This window comes from Neovison vison, chromosome 9 (assembly GCF_020171115.1).
Source record: "Neovison vison isolate M4711 chromosome 9, ASM_NN_V1, whole genome shotgun sequence".
NCBI lineage: Eukaryota > Metazoa > Chordata > Mammalia > Carnivora > Mustelidae > Neogale > Neogale vison.
In genome coordinates, this window is record NC_058099.1 from 868,806 (window position 1) to 882,643 (window position 13,838).

The following is a 13,838-nucleotide window of genomic DNA, read 5'->3' on the forward strand; positions in this document are numbered from 1 at the left end:
CGCGCGGGCACTCGTGACCCGCGCGCTCCTACGGGCGTCACGCGACCCAGCGGGCGGTGACGACCCCGGAGGGGCGGGACCGGGCCGCCCCGCCTCGACCCCGCCCCCGAGCGGCCCTAGGGCCCCGCCCCTTCCAGAGCGCCCCGCCCCTCTCTAGCTGTGACCCCGCCCCTCTCCGGGATCTCGCCCGCGGCACGGTGAGGAGGGGCCGTGAGGCCGGCCCCGGGGAAGCCCCCTCCCGGGTACCGCAAGCTCCCTGGCCCGGGCGCGTGAGGGCTGACTTCGGCTCGACTGCACCCCGCTCTGAACCCACAGCCCTGACGTCCGGGCACCTGAGGGCGAGGCTGGGGTCTGTCCCTGCACCGGGCATATTGGACCGCGACTGCTGGCGGCTGGGCCCAGCCAGACCATCGGTAGAATCGGGTGTCTAGAGGCCACCAAGGAACCCCAAGAAGGCCGCCCTGCCGCCTTGGGGGCTCCTCCTTCACATCCCTCCTCATTGCCAGGTAACCGGAACGGCTCAGGAGCAGCCCTTCACCCCGCCATATTATGTTAACTATCAGACTTTAAATATCTTGCTGTTTATTAAAAAATGTATTGATCAATTGATATAGATATCTTACTGTTTATGAACGCCCTTGGGAAAAGTGGTGAGTAGCTTTGGCCATTTGGGGATAAAGCTTTCTTCTAAAAAATTAGTTTTTTTAAATCTAAAAGCAATACATGCACAGAGTTAAAACAAATTCAGATGGCACTTTGGGACCCAAAATGAAAAGTAACATCTCTCTTAGGCCTGCCGCAGCTAAGCCCTGTTCAGGCAACTGTGTCTCCCCGCACGTGGGTTCGACACAAAGGGACTCCCACAAACCCCCTTCCTGGGTTAGGAAGTAGAGCTTCCCACAGCACCCGGGGGGCCCACTCGAAGTCCTGGTGGACCCGAAAGAAGTTATCTTCCAAGGATAACCTTAGGCCTGCCCCTGGGCCTTCGCACTTGCTGTTCCTCCTGCCTGGGCTACTTTTTCCCAGAAAGTGACTTCCCGGCCCACTTCTCCAGGTCTCTACTCATGTGTTGCCTCCTTGGGGAGACCCTCCCAGGTCACGTTGGCTCAGAGAGCATTCTCCCATTCGTCTCTGTTCCTTCCTGCTTTTCTTTTTTTCTTTTTTTTTTTTTTAAGATTTTATTTATTTATTTGACAGAGAGAAATCACAAGCAGGCAGAGAGACAGGCAGAGAGAGAGGAGGAAGCAGGCTCCCCGCTGAGCAGAGAGCCCGATGCGGGGACCCTGAGATCATGACCTGAGCCCAAGGCAGCGGCTTAACCCACTGAGCCACCCAGGCGCCCCGCCTTCCTGCTTTTCTGTGTTCTCCACTGCCCAAGTGCCCCAAGGAAGGGAAACTCCGATAGCTGGAGGTAATTTGGTTCACTGCTCTGCCCCTTCACCTTCGATCAATGCCCAGCACACAGTATGTGCTCAGTAAGTGTTTGTGGAATGAATGAACGAGTGTTGGATCCCACACCTAGCTCAGTGCCTGCGCTACATCAAGCGTTCAGGGAGCGCTTGCTGAATGAACAAATGGTCTGCTTCAATAGTTTGGGTAGCCGAAGGGCACATGTTAGAGGTGGAGGTGCGCGTGGGGGGTAGGGAGCCCAGCAGCAGAGTGGGGGCTAGAGTCCAGAGGGCTCTCAGCCCCTCATATGTGCCCTTGAAGGCAGGTGTCACATGATCTCAAAGCTCGTCCTCAGAATGGCCCCCAAATCTCGCTTCAAGATGCAGTGTGGGGCTGAGATCAGAAGGGTTCGGACAGTTGAGGCTGGGCAGCCGGAGGCACCTGAAGGGCCAGAGAAGGAGAGCTGGCCCGCCTGGACAAATGGCAGGGGCCGCCAGTGAGGGACAGATGAGTAACAAGCTCCTGGACAGCCTGGAAAAGGTGGGCTTGTGGCCCAGGAATCACCTTCCTTGTGCCCTGGGGCTTCATCCAGAGGGTTCAGGCGAGCCAGGGTCCAGAGGCCAGCACAGGCCCCCAGTTGTTCCTGCAGCATGGGGACCAGAGAACCTGGAACAGGCACAGGGACTGTGTAAGGGGACAGAGGGCTCCACTGTCCATCTCCACGGAGCTCCAAGCTGGCACAGTAAGAACGTAATTACAGCTGGGACTGGCACCTCAAAAACCACAAGGGCCCCACTTGGTCTGGGGGTCTGGGAAGACCCTGGGGGTGACAGTGACACTGAAAGGTGCGGAGCTAGGAAAGTGTTGGGTCAGGCTGGAAAGTGGGGAAGAAGGAGGAAGTGGTCAGAATGCAGGATGGGAAGTACACAAGGACTGTGCCTTAGTCCCACCCCCACAGCTGGCACTGACTCCAGTGTCTTCGTACCTTCTGGCAGTGCCTAGCCAGGGAAGCCCATCAAGAAACCCACAGACCCAGGGCCTCCTCTCCTATGGTTCCTGACGCTCGGAGAAGACCTTCTTTTTTCAGCACGGTGGGCTCAGGCTCACAGGGGCCTGGCCTGGGTGTTGCTGGCCCACTGTCCCACTGTCTGTAGCAGCAAGGCTTGCTGCTGCTGACCACTGGCCTCCACACGCCCAAGAACCCCCACAGAGCTGTCTCCAGGCCTCCCCATCCCACCTAAAGGTGGGGCATTTCCACTGTGACTTCCAGGATGAGGCGTCCCATGTGTGGGCTACCCACCAGCCTCCACTGTGGGCCAGACCGATTCTAGGCTGTGGGGTGGCCCTGTCCTACTTCCAGAAAGCACAGGGAGGCACACATGGGGAGAGAAGCACCATCACGAGAAGAAGGCAGCCTCGTGCTGTGAAGATCAGGACACATCACTTTCAAGGTGTGGGTCAGGTGCCCGAGTGGAGCTTCAAAGGATGCAGAGTGATCAGCCTGGAGCAGAGAGGGAAAGGGTGTTCCCGGTGGGAGAGCTACCATGTGCAAGGGCCCAGAGGTGAGGGGCGGTTGCGGATCCTAAGCATGGGGGACCCAGGCAGGCTGTGCTGGAAGGAGAGTAGGAGAGGGAGATAAACGGCAGATCAATCAGCTTGAAATGCTGGAACTTTGTCCAGTCCTATCACTAAAGGGGAAGGCAGGGGTGGGTCGGACTCCATGGGGGATCCCAGGCTCCAGCTTTCTAGGTCCTTCCAAAATTCCTTACCACAATGGAACCCCAACTTTGAGGGCTGTGAAATTAATAAAGGGAAGCCTCGTTTAAAATGGAGTCAGGAAGCCCTGATGGGAGGAGCTCTCAGGAACAGAGCACCTGGCCCCGCTGACCTCGCATTCCGGGGCAGGAAGAAATTCAATTTACTACCCTAACAGGAGGAAGTTCTCTTCTTGAAGACACCGCCAGCTAAGCTCCAGCCCCTCCCAGACTGGCCAGACAGAAGGACTAGATCCTGGCTGGAAATGTAGCAGGGGCCACTGGGGACTCAGGGCTGTCTGGCTGGCCTGAAGAGTCGGAGCCGCTGGAGAAAGTGTCCAGCCAGAGGAAGAGGTCAGAGCAGAGGACTTTGGAAGTGGAGGAGAGCTGGTCGCCAGATGGGGATCTGGGGACACAGGAAAAAGTGGCTTTGTCCTGCAGTAGGCAGGAAAGGCCAGGCTATCCCCAGGGACAAGGCGGGGAGCGAGCACCAGTGTGGACAGAGAGGCCTCTGTGAGGGGAAGCGCCCAGCTGGCGGGAGCCCACAGACCTCTTGGGACTGTCCCGGTAAATGGGCCCCAGAGTCGGGGTGCCTGGGCCAGGAGACCCCGAGTAGGGAGCGACGAGTCCCCAGGGAAGCCAGACGGGAAGGTGACTCCCGGGAGGAGGTGTGCTTCCCGTCCTAACCCCCGCGAGGACACTGGGGACAGGTTTTCCGTACGCCCCGCCCCTCGGAGAGGGCCGAACCGCGGCGAGAGGGCTGCGGGTGGCCGGGGGAGCAGAAAGGGGTCCGCTCGGGGCTCCCTCCCCGACCCGCGAGGCCGAGGGGAGGCCGAGCTGCGGGACCCCCGCTCCCGCCCCCGCCCGCCGGTGCGGAGCCTCGGCGCTCCCCGGCCGCAGCCCGCACGGCGGCGGGAGCGCGCGGGGCGGGGCCCGCGGGGGAAAATCAAACCAGGCTGGCGGCCTCTCAGCCAATCCGAGAGCAGACGGGCCTGCTTCGGCCAATGGCCGCCGCGAATGCTAATGAGCGCTGACGCCACGAGGAGGGTCCATTCAAAAAGTCGCGGCTATTGTCGCGGCCGGCCGCGCGGGGACCGAGCCGGGGCCGCGGCTGGGGACGCCGCCGGGGTCGGAGCCGGGGCCGCAGCCGGGGTTCGCGGCCGGCGGCGGCCGCCCATGGCCGGAGCCGCGATGGCCGAGGCGGGCCGCGGGCCGCCGGCCGCGCCGGGCACCGAGGGGCTGCCGCGCGCCTTCCTGCAGAGCCTGCGCACGCTGTTCGACATCCTGGACGACCGGCGGCGCGGCTGCGTGCACCTGCGCGAGATCGAGTCCCGCTGGCAGGGCGCCGACGCGCACGAGCTGCCCCGCGGCGTGCTGGACGGCCTGCGCCGGGTGGCCCCGGCCAGCGGCTACCTGACCTTCGAGCGCTTCGTGGCCGGCCTGCGCACCTCGCTGCTGAGCGCCGACGGCGGCCCGCGGGGCCAGGCGCGCGCCCCGGCCCGGGGGGGCTGCCCGACGCGGCCCGGGGGTCCGCCGCCGCCGCCGCGCCTGATGTTCGCGCCGGCGGACGAGCCGCGGACGGTCCTGGAGAGGAAGCCCCTACCCCTGGGCTCGCGGCCCCCGGCGGCCGGCCCCGGCGGCGCGGCCCGGAGCCTGGAGAAGCTGTGCGGGCCCGCGGAGGCGGCGCCCGGGCCCGCGGAGCCCGAGCGGCCCCAGGGCGCGGCGCTGGAGCGGAGCCCGAGCGCGGACGCTGGTGAGTGCGGGGCGGCCCGCGGCCCCGCCTGGTAGCTGCCCTCCGCCCCCCACCCTTCCGCCGACCCCCGCGACCTGCGCCTCAGGCCGGAGCCGGAGAGGTGCTGCCGGTGCCTCTCGTGCCGCGAGGGGCGGGGCCGGGCCGCTGAGTGAGCCCGAGGGCCGTGAGCGCCCAGAGGGAAAGGGCCCTCTTGCCTTTCCCGGTGTGCTGCGAGGCCAGGAGGCAGGGAGCCCCTCCTCCGCCACCGTGGGGGAGGCCACCGGGGCCAAGGGGCTGGGGGGTGACTCCAGACTCCCCCAGGAAGTCACCCTACCCAGCCAGAGCTGAGCACTGGGGATTCCTGCCCCACACCTGGGGACACTAAGGCCCTCAGTCGCGTCTCGGATAACAGCCTAGGCTGAGGAGTTTCCCTCTAGTTCCGAGGAGAGAGGGTCCCCCGGACTGAGAGGGCCCCCTTCCGCCTTTCTTGGGTCCTTACTTTGGCAGCTCTACCAAGAGGGCTGGGCTCACTGCCTCCCCCACGAGGCAGGATGGACTCTCCCAGGAAGACCTGGAGGGGTTGCCAGGAAGCATAACATGGCAGGTGGGTCTCCAGCCCAATCTTCAATCTTCAAGGCCTACCAGGCTGACACCAGAGAAAGACCCAAATGCAGCAAACTACTCCCTGCCCCTGCCCCTATCTGAGGGGGTGGCCAGCCGGGTCCTTGCCTGGCTTCCGTGCAGTGGCCAGTGACAGGAGATGGCTGGATGACGCTGTGAGCCCCTCTAGTGTCTGCTCTGGGAATAGCAGCTGCCTTATGGATGGGGTGGGGTCTCCTTCCCACAGGGCATTCTGCCTCCTTGCAGCACCCCCACCACGGCAACTGCCAGCCCTTCCTACGCCTTCACCGCCCCGCCAGCCTCACTGGGCCTCCGCCCCAGCCTTGCCCATATTCCCCAGCCCTGTGACTGGCTCCCAGACTCTGTGGCAAAGCTGTCCCCCAGCCCGTCACAGGGTGGGGGCTCTCCCTGCTACTCACTGGCCAGCCCCTCTGTCCCCGTGGTCTGGGGAGGCGGGAGGGCACTCCTGGGTGCATGGCTGGAGCTGTCCCCAAGGCTCCACATACCTGAAAATCAGCGTGGGGTTGGGGTTTGGGGACCTCCCACCTGTGGCCCAGCCATGCTCTGTCCTGGGGCCCTGGGTGGCCCTAGGTTGCCTGTTGCGCCTTCCTGAGGATTCGACACAGGGCTGGGCAGGTGACACGTGCTCATCATGGGGCAGCTTGAGGCTCAGGCCAGCCTCTCACTGTCCCCTTTACAGACAGAGGCCCAGAGCAGAGGCGTGGCATGTGCGTGGAGTCCAAATCGGCACTCCTAGATCCCGCAGCTTCCCAGGAAGGGAGAGACCCCCACCCCGGGGATCCAGGCCCCCCTTCTTTGGCCCTGTTGGAGCTCAGTGCACCGAGACCCAGTGGGTACAGGCTGCTGGCTCAGGCCCAGATGGGTTCAGGGCTGCCTGCACCTGCTGGTCATCCAACAGAACACCCAGGGTGCTGTCATCTGAAGTTGCCCCCAGACCAAGCCCAGGTGTTCTGTGGCAGTCCCCCCCCCCCGGCCAGCATCCCTCCACTGTGTCTTCTCTGCCTGCCATGTAGCACGGGCAGGTTGGGACGTGATTTCTGGGCTTGCTTGTAGCCTGTCCACCGAGGCTGCCTGGAGGCCTGCCCTGTCACCTGGTGCCAACCCGGTGGACGTGTCCGCTTCTTGCATCACCCCCCACTCCCCTTAGCCAGTGCTGGGGGCATAGCCTGCGAGGCCGAGCCTGGTGTAGGGGGACAAGGCCAGGGATCCACTCCCCCCCTCTTGTGTTGTCCTGCATACACTCCCATCCCCCAGGGAAGCCAGCTGGGCTTGCCGGCTCTTCACCCCCAAGCCGACTCCGCTTCAGGGGTCCCTAAGCCGTAGGAGCTGCTAGGTTGCGTCCGAGTGAGGTGTCGACACGTGTATGTCGGCCCAAGGTCCTGTTTTACCCTTCCTGGGAGGAGTTAGGTCTGGGCCCTCCCATTTCACCTGCACTGACTCTAGTCACCCTTAAAGGCCCTGGCAGACAAGGAGAGCCGGGAAGCCCGGGGCCCTGCTCGCTCACCCTATTCCCTTTGAGCCCCTGCAGGGTACACAAGTCCTCTGGGCACGGGGGGATGCCCAAACTGGGCGAAGCCCTTGCCCTCCGGGCACTCGTGCTGGGGCACTCTGTGGGCACACACATCTGTGTTGTGTGTACAAACCTGCAGCCTCAAGGGCCACACAGCCCTCCCAGTATGGGGGTGTGGGGATCGAGTGGGGAACTGGACCCCACAAAGGCAAGGTGTGTACAGGGCTAGGCGGTGGCCTAGGGATGGGTTGAGATTGGGGGGGGCTCTGTGCAGAGGTCCCGAATTGCCCACGAGCATGCCCAGAGGCACGTCGGCCTGGACACCCAGCTTTGCACTGCCAGGCTTGGGGTGGAGGTGTTGGGCTAGACTAGGCAGGCCTGGAAACGAGCCAGGGTCTTGCCTCCCTCTACAGGTGCACTGGCCTGCAGGCGCCGGGAGCTCGGCCTGGGCAATGCCCTTCGGGTTCCCCGTGCCCGAGGGGAGCGTCGGAGGCACACCATCACCAACGGTGTGGACTGTGACCTGGTGGGTGAGGGCTCTGGGGGATTGTCCGTGTTGCCTGGGATTGGACTTGGCCCCCACGCTTGGTCTCCTGGACCAGCCCTCCTCCTGGGAGGTAGCCGCCAAGCCTGGGTCCCCGGGGGGCTGGCATGGCAGTTGGTTACAAACATGTCTCCCCTTGCGGGCTTGAATCCACTGGAGGGACGGCTCAAGGCCAGATGAAGAAGGCCTTCAGGGAGGAGGGGGCGTGGGTGTGCAGCGGCGTGTGGAGCACGCACGGCCCCTCGCCCGAACGGCTCAGCTCGCCCTGCTCCCCGGGAGAAGGTGCGCTGGGGGCAAGGGCAGGCGGTGTCCTATGGGGTGCAGGTGTGGGCAGGGCAGTGCCGGTGGGGCTGGTCTGCCGTGCGTGGCCGGGGTTCCTCATGAGCACTTGGCCTCCCCGCGCGTGGCAGCTGAAGCAGATGCAGGAGCTGGAGCAGGAGAAGGAGGTGCTGCTGCAGGGCCTGGAGATGATGGCGCGTGGCCGCGACTGGTACGAGCAGCAGCTCCAGCGAGTGCGGGAGCGCCGGCACCGCCTGGGCCAGAGCCGGGCCCGCGCCGTGAGTGCTGCCCCAGGGCTGCCCGTCCCCGTCCCGAGACCCGTCGTGAGCATGGGAGGTGCCAGCGTGCCGGGACCCCTCCAGCACACACACTGCGCGTGCCCTGGGGCAGGCGTCCCCCAGCGGTGACACCCGTGGGCGCCCTGTCTGCTCTGAGCAGTCACTTGGGTGGGGGCCGGGAGCGGCCCCTGTGAGGGTCCCCCCTGGGCGCGGTGGCTGATCTGTGGCCGGTTCTGCTCAATGACTTCCCCTCTCCTGCTTCCCTCCCAGGACGTGGGCGCTGAGGGGAGCCCCCTCCCGCTGGGCCGGCTGCTGCCCAAGGTACAGGAGGTGGCCCGGTGCCTGGGGGAGCTGCTGGCTGCGGCCTGTGCCGGCCGGGTGAGTGGCCCCTGTGTCACCCGGCGCCTGTGCCCAGCGTGGTGCCACCCCTCCCCCTTGCCCTGGAGGCTGTGCCCGGGGATGCCAGGCCCGCTTGACCTGCCTGACCATGCCCTCCCGCAGGCTCCGCCCTCATTGTCCTCGGGGCCCCCGTGCCCGGACCCCACCTCACCTTCAGCCCCGGGCTGGCAGCAGCAGACCGTGCTCATGCTGAAGGAGCAGAACCGGCTCCTCACCCAGGTGAGTGCGGGGAGGGCTGAGGGTGGGGGCCGGAGGCCTGCGGGACCCTGACCGACCTCCCACCTGCCCAGGAGGTGACGGACAAGAGTGAGCGGATCACGCAGCTGGAGCAGGAGAAATCCGCGCTGATCAAGCAGCTGTTCGAGGCGCGCGCGCTCAGCCAGCAGGACGCCGGGCCCTTGGACTCAACCTTCCTCTAGCTGCCGGTGGGCCCCAACCCGCTCTCGGCCTGCCGTGGTGGTCAGCACGCGCAGGCCCCTCTCTGAGCCCCGCTGGGCTGAAGACCACCTGACTGGCCTGGGCCCGGTTTCCGTCCCCTTGCACCGTCTGGGCTCCCCTGCAGCCCCCGGTGGAGCCGGTGGGTGGCCCCAGACATGGGCTTCCTCCTGGCCTCGGGGGGCTGAACCGGGCTGGGGCTGCATTGTGCTGATAGCCTGAAGCTGTGGCAGTCGCCGTCAGTGGACCGCGGGGGACACCTCCCTGTGTTTGCCGGATCTCTGGCAGCTCTGCCATGGTCACAGCTGGCCTGGCCTCTCTGACCTGGGGTGTCCAGTGGAAGGTGCTGGCCCCACTAGGCTGCACTTCTGGCCGCAGCCAGCAGAGGGTGCCTCGTACACAACACCTGGAACTGCCCAGCCGCGGCCAGGGCCCCCGCTGGTCTCCTGCGAGGTGTGCCGCCCGGGGCCCAGCAGGAGATCCGGCCCAGGAGCCCAAGGCCATCTTCCCTCCCTGAGGGGCCAGAGCAGATGGAAGGGGTGTCTGGTTCTGGGGGAGCTCCGGGGGTGAGTTCTCAGAGTTCACACCTGGGCGAGGCAGCATGCCTGCTCCCCCTCACCGACCCCAGGCCTTAAAACAACTTGGGTTAATGTTCACGAGCCCGCAGAGCGGCCTGTGACCCATGCTCCGGGCCTTGGGCCCACCAGGCACCCTGGCCAGGGCGGGATACGGTCAATAGGGCGGCTGTGGTGCACCCCTCCCCCAGGGAGGTCTGTCCCCACAAGAGATGTCAGCATGGGCCTCCCAGGTGAGCCCCCCAGGTCCCCTGCCAGGGCCTGCTCACATGACTCAAGGTTCCCAGGTGTAGGGACCTCCCTGTTCCCACCCCTAGCTTGGCATCAGACTTGGAAACCCAGAGGGCTCAGGAAGAGACGAGGCAGGGTCCTTGTCAAGGACAACTCCCCAGCCCTACACCAGGCCCCCCAGAGGGGAGCCTCCACCCCAGGAGGGGCCTTGTGACCTGGGCCTCCATCCCCACAGGAACTCGCCTCCCACACTGAGGACAGGACATCCTTGTTGGGTTGTGCAGTGGGGGGCCCCAGGCATGGGGTGAGTATGGAGAGACCCCATAAACCCAGGGAGTTTAGACACGTGGACTCCCATGGCCGCAGAGGGTCCTGGCTGTGGAGGAGGGGTCCCAGGTGCAGAGCGGCTGTCGGCTCCCTGCCAGCCCCAGCTCTGGGCTCCCCACACTGTGCTCAGGGCTTACAGAGGGTGGGGGACTGTGCAGCATGCAAGCTGCCCTCCTTGGAGGATGGGGTAGGGTTCTTCTGGGGCCCCAAAGACCCCCAGGCCTAGACCCATGCAGGCTCTAGGGGAGGGGAGCCAAGAGGGCAGTGGGATCCTGAAAGGTGAGGCAGGGCCCCCAGCACCCTTTGGGACATTCAGGGCAAGGGCCAGTCCCAGAGAAAGCCTCCCAGCCGGTCGTCTGAGACCCACCCACCAGGGGCTCTTGGACCTGCTCTTTGCCCTTCCTCCCAAGACCAGTCCCTCCGCACCAGCACAGACCCTGAGCCCACCGTCGCGTGAGTCTGTTCACAGGCTCTCCCAGTGCAACCAGTGACATTTCCAAACCTGAGCACTAGCCCCGCCCCTGCTCTTAACCCTCCCGTGCCCCTGTCACTCAGGGCAGCCCCCAGGCTCAGCCTCCACCGCCCTCCCCAGGCACGGCCGGTAGCCGGCAGCCAGCCTCCCACCTCTGGTCTCTGCAAACGTCTTCCGTCTCCTAGAACACCCCCTCCCCGCCTCACCCCGCTCACCTCAACCCGACCCTCCACGACAGAACCCAGCAATGGGCGGGGTGTAGCACTGAAGGAGGCCGCCTCTGGGGGGCAGCGGTGTCCCCTGCGGCGTCCGCCCTGCCTGGGGCTTCTGCGTTCCCTCTGCGTTCCTGGCGCTGCCCACCTCGCGGGTCTTTCACTGGGAGAACTTCCGCAGAGAGGGCCCCTCCGGCGGCCAGCGGACCCTTCCGCCCTTGTCCTCGGTGCTCCGTCTGCGGTCCTCTCTGCTGGCGGTCTGAAGCCAGGCGCCCGTGGGCCCCGACACCACAAGAGAAGAAATCCAGGTGGCCGCAGGCTGGCAGGTCCCAGACAGCTGGCAGAAGCACAGGTGACCCTGGGGCCAAGTCGGGGTGGGGGGTGCTGTCTTGCCGTGATGCTGACGCCATCCCCGGGCTGCACCCGCACCCACACCCTCCATCGTGACCACTGAAATGTCTCAAGGTGTTGCCAAATGTCCGAAGGCGGGGGATGGTAGAAACGTTGTCCCTGATTGGGAATCGCTGTCCCGGGGGGTTTCATGTAGGTCAAGTCCAAGGAAAACAAGCATCTGAGTTAAGAAGCTTGTCCGCCCACCGGGAGCGCGCCCACCACAAGAGCCAGCAGAAAGAACAGATTCCGTAAATATTTCAGATATTGGAATTATCAGAGAATACGCAGTAACTTTTATATGTTGAAAGAAATAAAAGAGGTTCTTGAAATATAAACAAGGAATCGCCTTCATGGTTTGTTGTTCGGTGAAAGTGTGAGCTCTGAGTCGGTAAAGATGCACAAGGAAGCAAGGAACTGCAAAGCCCGTGGAAGTGACACTAACCTCGAAATTAAAAACTCAGGTGGACTCAGCCTCCGATGGAAATCTTCAGCTGGAGACTCCGTGAACCAGGAGAGCTTAGGATGTGAAGGAGAACGGGGCCCAGAGGTTCAAGGGCACTCACCTGCCTGCATTCCCAGAAGAGGACAAGGAAGGCGGGGCGCTGCAGGACGGAAAGTGGCTTCGGGTTTTCCAGAACTGTCTAAAAACCCCAGTTTTCTGATCCAGAAATCCCAACAAATGCCGGCCAGGCTGCGTAGGAAGAAATGCACCTTTTCTCTCACAAGATCATGAAAGAATCTGAGGACGAAAGCAGTTGCCTACCGGGAAGCTCGTCAGAGGCCAGCGGGAGAGGAAGGCGGCGGCCACGACCCAGAGGAACGCTTTCAAGAATGAAGGCTACATAAAGGAAAACATTTCCTCCTCCCGCACCCCAGAATGAGAGCTTGCCACCCACGGGAATTCACGAAAGGAAATTCTGGAGGAAGGACTTCAGGAGAAAGGCCCAAGTCAAGAAGGATGAGTCAGCTACCGCCGCGGCATGACCTAACTTGAGGCTCAGTGCTGTAAAGCAATGACTGTTTCCTCGTGGGTGCAGACCTCAGGAGTGGTCACCCTGGGCGGTCCAGCCTGGGACGTTCTGGGGCCGCAGGCGAGGTGTCTGCAGGGGCCACCGTCAGGAAGGGCCGGCTTCCAGCAAGGCTCCCTCACAGAGCTGTCGGCCGAGCACCTGGGTTCCTAGCGTCCATGTCCTCACGGCAGTGTCCTCTTCCCCTAGCACAGATGACCCAGGAGCGGCCCCTAGGAGAGAGCCACCCGCCTGGGAGGACCTGGGCTCAGGGGTCCCTGAGTCACAAGGTCACCTCTGTCTCACCTCTGATGGTCAGAAGCCTCAATCCAGGCCCTCCCGAGCGGCGTCGGAGGGGAATCGGGCGCCCCCTTTGCAGGGAAGGAGAATCGGGCCATCTGTGGATACATTTTAAAGCTGACCCAAGCGCATCCCTCGGCGAACCGCAGGCGAACCGCAGGCGCCGCAGCAGTGACAGCGGCCATGCGGCGGGTGGGGGCTCAGGAGAGAACTGCGGTCACGTGGCAGAGGCGCACAGGGTAGGAAGACAAGCTGAGGCATCCCTGGGGCTCGAATTGTTCCTAAGGAAAAAGACACTCACTTTAGCTTTCATTCAGGATGTGCATCAAAGTCACTGGGAGAGGCGGGTAGAACGGCGCACGCCTTCCCGGGAAGGGAGGGGGCAGGGGACGGTCTTAAGAGAAAAACACAGCCCGGTGCTGGAGGACCCCTCACTGTCCCCTGACACTGTGCACTGTCCCAACACCTGTGAGTGGGCGCAACTCGATTTTTAAAATTTACAATTAATTAACGCAGCGTTTTCACAGTTTCAGAGGCAGAGATCCGTGTTTTCAGCTCCACAGGTGTGGTGGGACCATCATGTGCTCTCCCGGTGCCCAGCCCCACGACCCCAGCCTCCCCCACCTCCCCCTCAGTTTGTTTCCCCCCTTTGTTGTTTTTAAATTTATTTTTATTTAGTTATTTGACAGAGAGAAAGAGGTCACAAGCAGGCAGAGAGAGAGAGAGGGAGAAGCAGGCTCCCCGCTGAGCAGAGAGCCCGATGCGGGGCTCGATCCCAGGACCCTGAGACCACGACCCGAGCTGAAGGCAGAGGCTTTGACCCACTGAGCCACTCAGGCGCCCCACCCCCACTTTTTAAAAAAGATTTTATTTATTCATTTATTTGACACATAAAGAGAACAAGAAGTGGGAGCGGCAGGTGCAGGGGGAAGCAGGCTCCCCAGTGAGCAGGGAGCCCAGTGTCTGTGGGGCTCGACCCCAGGACCCTGAGACCATGACCCAAGCCAAAGGCAGATGCTTAACCCTGACTGAGCCCCCCAGGTGCCCCAGTTTTGTTTCCTATGATTTAGACTCTCTTATGGTTTGTCTCTGATTTAATCTTTTTATTCTTCCCTCCCTTCCCCATGACCCTGTTTTGTTTCTTAACTTCCACATGAGTAAAATCCTATGATAATTGTCTTTTTCTGACTGACTTTTATCACTCAGCATGATACTCTCTAGTTCCATCCACGTCGTAGCAAATGGCAAGATTTCATTTCTTTTGATGGCTACATAGTATTCCATTGTGTATATATACCACGTCTTTTTTTTTTTAAGATTTTATTTATTTATTGGACAGACAGAGATCACAAGTAAGCA

General features: G+C 62.9%; 1 protein-coding gene across 1 annotated transcript; it reads left to right on the forward strand.

The window, feature by feature from the left end:
- Positions 1 to 4,319: 4,319 nt before the first annotated feature.
- On the forward strand, positions 4,320 to 11,507 carry SAPCD2 (suppressor APC domain containing 2). The gene is made up of 6 exons (XM_044264462.1): positions 4,320 to 4,896; positions 7,441 to 7,553; positions 7,982 to 8,128; positions 8,399 to 8,506; positions 8,630 to 8,746; positions 8,818 to 11,507. The coding sequence occupies exons 1-6, from the start codon at positions 4,320 to 4,322 to the stop codon at positions 8,944 to 8,946; spliced, it is 1,191 nt and encodes a 396-aa protein (XP_044120397.1). The 3' UTR covers positions 8,947 to 11,507.
- The last annotated feature ends 2,331 nt before the right edge of the window (positions 11,508 to 13,838 follow it).

What these genes read in the sequence shown, in the direction of transcription:
- SAPCD2 (XM_044264462.1), top strand. Translation starts at nt 4,320, where the DNA reads ATGGCCGGAGCCGCGATGGCCGAGGCGGGCCGCGGGCCGCCGGCCGCG. An exon ending in GAGCCCGAGCGCGGACGCTG is followed by an intron (nt 4,897 to 7,440) that starts GTGAGTGCGGGG and finishes CTCCCTCTACAG; the next exon opens with GTGCACTGGCCTGCAGGCGC. An exon ending in GCCAGAGCCGGGCCCGCGCC is followed by an intron (nt 8,129 to 8,398) that starts GTGAGTGCTGCC and finishes CTTCCCTCCCAG; the next exon opens with GACGTGGGCGCTGAGGGGAG.